Here is a 7,538-nt window from a genome sequence, read left to right as displayed (position 1 = left end):
GGGCTGAGGCCAAGACATGAGCCCCGCAGGGGCCCTCGGGGAGCAGGACGGAAGGCGCCACCGGGCATGACCGGTGCCCCTGGGCGCTGCTGTGCTCGCCGCCCTCGTCCGGCGTCAGTCCCCATTCCGCCGCAGAAGGATGGGTGCGGGTCAGCTTCCTTCTCGCTGAGATCGCGGACGGTTGGGTCAGCGAGAGAAGCTGACCGCGCGCGGGCAGGCGGCCGCGCGGAATTTCCCATAGGAGCCCGGGGCCGCAGCTCGGGATTGAGTTTCGGGCTTCCCATAGACAGGTGCTCAAGTGCTTGGCCGCCAGGTGCCGTTTGTTTTCAGGGCGGAGAGCAGTGGTTCGGCAAAATACTAATGGTTAATTTAAAATAGCTGCCGATTTGGAGCTTCCTGATAGACCACTTACTCGCCTTGGGGCGCTCAATCCCCCCGTAACCAGAGAGGGGGACACTGTCTCCCCAGACGTGGGTGCTTCCTCACCTACAGGTGCATCTCCTGGCAGAGCCAGGCGGAGGCAGTGGACACGAGCCCTCGCGCTGCTCTCGCTAGCTAGGTCCCCCTCACTTGCTCTGGTGCAAGTCTGGGCTTATGTAAAAGATGAGTAGGTTGTTAATAGCTCTTAATCCGATCCTCAGAGTCAACCTGTTAGAAACTGAGGTGCTTTGGACATTAGCTTCAGGAGGCGGCCTCTTGCCAATAGTAAATAGGTACGCGGAATAAAGTAATAGGTACAGTCAGTAGATCATTTACTGAGGGAGACAAGACACTTGGGCACTAGTGCTAGCTGAGCTTGAGGCCACGTCCTCCTAGAATGTTCTAGGAGCTGGGTTTCGGCCTTTCTCCCTCTCAAGGACCAAGGGATGTGCTTTAAGTTGCTTCAAGGGTTTTTGGACACAGAATAGGTCCCCACACGAGGTCCCTATACAGATGCTGGACTTGGAGCAGAGCTGGGTGGGCGTCAGGACGCCGGCGGCCAGCCCTGCCCTCTGCCTGCAGGCAGGCGGTCACGAGGACAGGGCCTGGCCCCGGTGGCAGCAGGCTTCCCCCCAGGCTCAGCGGCCTGGCCACCCCGGCGTCCTCTCCACACCGGCCGCCCCACGGCGCCCCTCTGGGGGGTACCCCCAGCAGGAGGGGCTAGCCCGCTCCTCTGCTCAGAATCCTCACGCCGGTTATGAAACTGGCCCAGCGCTCACAGCTTTGAGCACATTCGAGGCTGAAAGGGCCCCGGAGTCGCAGCTGGGTTAGAGCTACGTGGCTCGTGTGGGCTTGCCTGGATCATCTCTCAGCCTGGGCGCCCTCGGCTTTGCTGGGAGAACGTGGGTCACCCTCACGGGACTTGTTGGAAATACACTGACACTTTCCCTCCTCTCTGCCCTCTTGTCTCCCGGGCACCTCCTGTGCTCCAAGAACGGTGGCAGATGTGTCGTTTCTGGTAGCGTAGGAAGATGTGGGTTCAGGGGCCGCGTTTCAGCAGCCAGACGGCCCTCAGGTCTGTGTATTCTCAGCCAGTCTTCTCTCAGGCGCCGGAGTCCAGGAATCGGGACCGAGGGGATTCCTGAGGGACGATCTAGCAGTCCATGTTTACGAGGGAGATCAGCCTTTCCAAAAAAAAAAAAAGCACAGACACAGCACATACGTGTTTTCCAAATAGTATTTTCCGAGACTGGGCCGTGCTCGTCAAGACATAAACGAGACGGGTGGATTTTCGCTGTGAGTGAGGGTCCCTCTGTGGACCCGAGAGAAAAGCTCGGGGCCTCCCAGGCGCACGCCGCGGGGCCCAGGCCTGAGGGCAAGCTGCGCCCGGCTTCTTCCCGGAAAGAGTAAGGCCGTTCTGTTTTGATTTCGGTAGATAATCTTGTGCCGCGGAAGTCAGAAGGGCAAAACGAAGCAGTCCTGATGAGAAGCACACCCCAGACTCAGGCCCCCTCTCAGGAGGAAGGTGGAACACGGAGTGCAGTTGTGTGAGCAGAAGGGGCAGGAGCCCCAGGCCACCGAAGCCCGGGACTTGGTCGCCAGCTCCGCAGCCCCAGCGGGCAGGAGACGCCTCCACAGGCTGCCTGCGGACACGCGCCGCTGTGGTCAGCGCAAACTAACCATATTGGTCTGTAGCCAGAATTTTGTATTAAAAAGGGCATCCTTTTCCAATGTATGCTGTGTAAAAATGTACCTATAGGAAAACCTCTCTGGACTGTATTTCTTGTATATTACACCCACATAGAGACTCTGTTAGCCAAGCAAAGTATTTTTGCAGTGATCAGAGCAAATCATTTATTATCTTTGAGTCCCATCTAGGACACTAATAATAAAATGATGGCAGAAATGAAAGGTCTGTACATTGTATTTCTCCATGGCTTTAGGAAACAGGGAAAACTCCAAAAATCTCTAAAAGGCAGTCATTTGACCTTAAAAGAAGGCGAGGGCTTGGTGGGGGCCACACTTCTGAGAGGTGTAGGCTTGAACCCCTGAGCCAAAAGCATTGTGGTAAACCAACATTAACTCAATACAGAATGGGGGTACAGGCCAGAGGCGCAGCGGTGGTGAGAGGATTCGCCAGAGACAGAGTGGGGAGCGGAACAGATGGATCAATGAAGCACACTGCTGAGGGGAGCAACAGGTGAGACAGGAGAGGTCTGCTGTGCCCTGTGGGTCACCTCCGGGGCCGGGGATTGAACTCGCACTGAAGTGGCTGCGGCCAGCTTGCAGTGCTGCATCCTTACCTGCTGCGCCACCAGGGAGGGCCCAGAATTTTTTTTTATTTTTTTAAGGGGGGCTAGGGATAAGCAGTTAGAACCATAGACTTACTGCAGGTTCTTCTCTGAGACTTCATGACAGGCTTAATTTTGTGCCATGTACACCCATGCAGCACCCCATAGGACTCGGAGAAACAGAGCTCAGACCCCAGCCAGATCTCCTGACTCCCATTCTGCACTGGCACAGCCCCTGGCGGTCCCGGGCATAGTCTGCAGGGAGAATGCCCAGCAGACACCGGTTAGGATGAACCTGTGGTGACTTGACCCACAAAACCAGGGGGCGCAGCACCAGACCGCACACAGCGAGCCAGGCACATGCGTGGACTGCCTGTGGGGCCTCAGGACCGAGGCCCAGAGCAGGCTGCAGGGTGGCCCAAATAATCCCCCACGTGCAAAAGCTGGGGCTTGCACCTGTCTTACCCCAAAGCCCAGGAGCCGCCCCACAGCCAGCGAGCCAATGGCCCGAAGGGTCAAACCCCAACCCTGTGCCTTGTTTCTGAGCACGAACTGCAGAGAGGGTAAAACCACGTCTTGGCGCCAACTCGCCCCATGCCGCGTCCGGACGTTCCCGCGGGGAAGTCAGGCCCAGGGGCCGCTCTGGCAGCGGCAGGCAGCCCGGTGGGGGTTGCAGCAGGGCGTGGCTGAAGGGGCCCGGGTGTAATCGGCCCTGGAGGTGCGGTCGCCAGCCACGTCCCGCAGGACATCCGCGAGAGCCTGTCTGACCCGGGGCAGCACCCCCCGGTACTCGGCGCCACCCCTGTCCAGAGGCTCCGCTTCAGCGCCGTCATCTTCCAGGTTAAAGATGAGGGGAGGGTCCTGGAGCTGCTCGGGTCCAGTGCGGCCATCGCAGGCCTGGGCTCCGCCTAGGGAGAGAGACAAGCACCCCATCAGCGCCGCTGTGGCCCGGCTGTCAGGATCCCCACGATCTCTTACACATTGACATGGCCAGGACTTGCAGAGTCTCGGGGGCCTCCCCCGTCAAAGGCCCGGCCTGGAAGTGACCCCTGTGTTCACCCCGTTTGTCGAAAGTACCTGAACGTCTCCCGGAACCTTCCCGCACCGCCAGCAGCCTGTTCCCTCAAACGTGTCTTTCCTCTCTGCCTCTGGGAGGGTGTTTGATTTTTTTTTTAAATGGGCTCAAGTAGCAAAGACGGTGAGTGAGCAGGAAGGCGAGGTGAGTGATTTCACTTGGGACTGAAGCCAAGCTTCACTGGGAATTAAGATCTGGCTATCAAGGGGGACCCAAGAGAGGAGTGAGCGACAAGAATGTTGGGGTAATGGCCACACCCCTGGCTAGTCATGATGTCTGATTTTTTTTTTTTTTTTGCCTTTTCCATGCAAAATGTAGCAAAGGTGTCAGAGAAGTGAATCCACAAAGGCCAGCCATCGGAAATACAGGCGCTCCGCACACCTGAGCTGAAACTGCCAGTGGACTTTGCCAGTGGTGGGCACAGGGCACACCAAGCTTTTTCTGGCACCGCAGCGTGAGAGCAGGGCCCTGCCAGTGGGTGCTTAGCAGCATCCTTAGAAAACCCAGCTGCGAGATCAGCTGTCCCCCAGGACTCATTACCCTGTCGCCAAGTGCAATTCAGTAAGAACAAACCCAGGAGACCCAGCAAACCCAGGAGACCCAGCCAGAGCGGAAGGGGGAAAGTGGGGGGAGGGGGAGGTGGTACCTGTACACAGCGCCCTCTGCTGCCTGTGATACTCAGGCTGATCAGCAGAGAGTAAGACATTAGTCTCAGCCTCAAGTCTGGAGTCACTAAAGAGCAGAGGCGTGTTATAAATCCACGGCAACGTAGTTTTAAAAATACAACCAAAGGAAGGCATTAGAACATAAACCAGGCAAGCAAACGCTGAAAGGGATTCGATTCTGGGAGGCAGGTCCCACTGTGTCCCCCTGGGGACACAGCACAGAGCAGAGAACCTAGGGAGAAGGCCGTGTGACCCCGGGTCCGAGGTGAGGGATGCCAGACAGATGCCAGCCAGTGGGGAAGTCCTGGGAAGAAGGCCACCAGAAAGCAGCCCCAGAATCTGCCAGGAAATTCCCATGGCTCGTGGACCGAACCCCGAGTCCTGTGCGGGACCCCAGTGACATGAGCTATAAGCTGAAGAGCTCAGAGCACTTCAGCGGCCCCTGCAGGGAACACAGATCGAGGGTGAATCCCACGAAGTCAGCAACACTTGCTAAGCACGTCATAGTTCCATGGACGCCCTCAAAGGTTCACGCTAGGTGTAAAGGCCAGGACGAAGGGGTTTAGCTGAGATTAAGAGCAAAATCTCAAAGAGCCGTTTCCCACGGTTGAAGAGGGTGAGGTGGTGGCGAACCACCCATGAGAACAAAACCAGTGTCCCGGGAGACCGGAGGCTCAAGCTCCACAGCCTATCTAGCCCCCTCAAATGTTCTTAGAAACTTCGAAATAGGAAATTTCCGGTTGCTGGCATGTCAGGAGCGTCAAGTCACCTTCCATCCTCATCAGTGAGAACATGAACACACAGAAGTGTGAACGCCCCCTCTGAGCGGCCAGGCCACACCAGGTGGGCAGACGACACACAGGAGCAGCAGCCACCGCAGAGGCCTTGTGTGGAAATAGAGAGGCCTGGCCACAGGCCTTGAAGAAGGGGGGCTGCACCCTAAGAAACGCTCAGCTCTCTAGACAGCAGGAAAGCGACAGCGGAGAGAATCCCCGGCCCCCTGAAGGGCGTGTGCCCTGGGGAGTCTAAGCATTGTTTTTCTACCTGAACTTCCCTAAAGAGAGCCGCTTCATGCCAAAGTATTGAAATTGTATCGTGGCGTTTTAAAGTGCAGAGATTTAAGAAATAAGACAGTGACAGCAGAGGCCAAGGACGGTTATACAGAAACACGGTTGTCAGAGGTAACGACGCTCACCCGGGAGGGCTCAGCAGTCGCTTGCTACCCCGAGGTCAGTGGAGGGAGAATGAACACAAGCCCTGGGCAGCCATTTAAAGAAGTACAGAAGATTCCAGAGGGCCGCCCTGAAGGCTCAGGGGGTGCGTCTCAGCGCTATCACCAAGATAGCCCTAGTTCGGAGTTCGATCCCCAGTCAGGGAGTGACCCACCTGACGCAGCAGACCTCTCCTGTCTCCCCACTGCTCCCCTCAGCTGTGTATTTCAGTAGATCTGCCTGTTCTGCTCCCCACTGTCTCTGGTGAATCCTCTCACCCCCTGCACCTCTGGCCTTCACAGCTCTTTACACATGCATGCATAAATAACATCTTTAAAAAATAGATTATAGAGAAGCTAATTTGTAAAAACGGAATCCAAAAGAAAACAGGAGAGCCACAAAACATACATCAAACAAACTGAGGAAGGATAAAGTGGTCTAGGGAAACCCCGTCACACCAACAACTACACTGAAAGTGAGTCACTCCACTACACCATGTCTGACAACGCTTAGCTGGGCTCCCCCAGGCTAAAAGGCTCCGGACATTAACATCAGGAATGCAAAGGGGTGTCACGCAGATCCTTACGCCACAAAGCGGACTGTCAGCCAGCACCTCAGTCCTGAGGATATGGGTCAGTGGCCTGGGTGAATCGGCACATTCACAGGAACGCAGCGCAACCCAGCCTGGCTCAAGAAGAAACAGAGGCTCTGCCCTGGGCCCTGCCTTGCAAGCTGAGCTTTTTGTCCTATTTATAAATCTCGCCACATCTGTTGGGATTTCAGCCCTCCCCACCCGGCCTCCCCTGAGTAGAACTGTGATCATTTAAACAGGCCCATTACTTCATGGTAACAGTTATTATTCCAGTGTTGTGGTTGCAAGGGCTTTCTGGCAGGGTGACGACTTCTGAAATTAACTCAGCCTGGAGAAGCCATGCCGCTTCGATAAGGTAATGAAAGACCGTAATCTAGAAACTTTCATCGGAAAGCAAAACACATGTCTGACCGGTCACATTTCTGGTCTTGGAGAATCAGATTCCTGTGGTGTTTTTCATATCCTTCCAGGGACGGACTCAAAACAACTTGTTCTGTTTTTCTGCCACATTTCCTTCAGGGTCACTTATTTACACCCAGGGAAACAGCGTTTTTTGCTTTTGTGTTATATCATTCCGTGGAAAACGCTAATGTGAAATAATCGACTCCAGCTGGGCTCTGCACCGGGCCGGCACAACACTTTGTCCATTCATCTTTTATTTTTCATTCATTGCGTTGGGGTTCCGACTAAGGACCAGAAACCATGCTGATGCTTCTTAAGACGTGCATAAAAGCTTGCGGGGCTCTGAGTTAGGGGCTGACAAGATGTGCTTGGAAGACAGACATGGCAGGCAGAATGCGACAAATGTCCACAGTTCTCCAACCAGCCCGCACTGGAAGTACGAGAGAATATCAGGATCGAGGGGGCACTTGAGTTGAGGTCTTAAAAGCTGCCGGGGAGGTTACTACAGACGCCTGGGCGAGGCTGCTCGCTGCAGCCCTAAGTCCAGAAAGGCAGAGGGAGCCAGGTAGACAGAGTCTGAATCCAGCTGGCAGCAAGAAGTGCCTAAAGCAGACATTGAGGACAGCACAGAGTGAAGCCAGAAGCGGAGACTTCTGTCCGTTTGCTAGACTTCTAAGGGCTATTTTCTGAAACAGCCTATTATCCAGTAATGACCCCTTAAAATATCTCTCAGCTTCCATTGAATATACAACCAAACTGGCATTGAAAGCATAACAATGGACTGGACTTTGGGGGGGCAGGAAGGGACTCTACAAAAGTGCTTGAACTTGAAGGAGCTTGGCTCTTGTGGAAAATTAGGCAAACACTTATTTGCATCTCTGT

At 55.1% G+C, this 7,538-nt stretch overlaps 2 protein-coding genes across 5 annotated transcripts in view; one reads left to right on the top strand and one right to left on the bottom strand.

Moving 5' to 3' along the window:
• The window catches only part of WIPI1 (WD repeat domain, phosphoinositide interacting 1), a 26,112-nt gene extending 23,533 nt beyond the window's left edge, over nt 1-2,579 (top strand). Inside the window, exon 13 of the mRNA XM_004693458.2 lies at nt 1,856-2,579. Within this exon, the coding sequence (XP_004693515.1) occupies nt 1,856-1,903 (48 nt within the window). The 3' untranslated portion in view covers nt 1,904-2,579. The remainder of the gene's footprint in view (nt 1-1,855) is intronic.
• A 124-nt stretch (nt 2,580-2,703) lies between these two features.
• The window catches only part of ARSG (arylsulfatase G), an 86,110-nt gene continuing 81,275 nt past the window's right edge, over nt 2,704-7,538 (bottom strand). For 2 of the 4 annotated variants that reach the window (XM_012733112.1, XM_004693358.2), the window contains one exon: nt 3,246-3,619. In XM_012733112.1, coding sequence (XP_012588566.1) covers nt 3,336-3,619 — 284 coding nt within the window. In that variant the 3' untranslated portion in view covers nt 3,246-3,335. Of the gene's footprint in view, nt 3,620-6,665; nt 7,260-7,538 lie in introns of all 4 variants that reach the window. The other 2 variants (XR_001146100.1, XM_012733111.1) reach the window with 2 other exon arrangements.

This window comes from Condylura cristata, unplaced genomic scaffold, assembly GCF_000260355.1.
Source record: "Condylura cristata isolate star-nosed mole 26May11 unplaced genomic scaffold, ConCri1.0 scaffold00038, whole genome shotgun sequence".
NCBI classification, from domain to species: Eukaryota; Metazoa; Chordata; class Mammalia; order Eulipotyphla; family Talpidae; genus Condylura; species Condylura cristata.
Note: the sequence above shows the minus strand (reverse complement) of the source record. Positions and strands in the feature narration are given on the sequence as shown.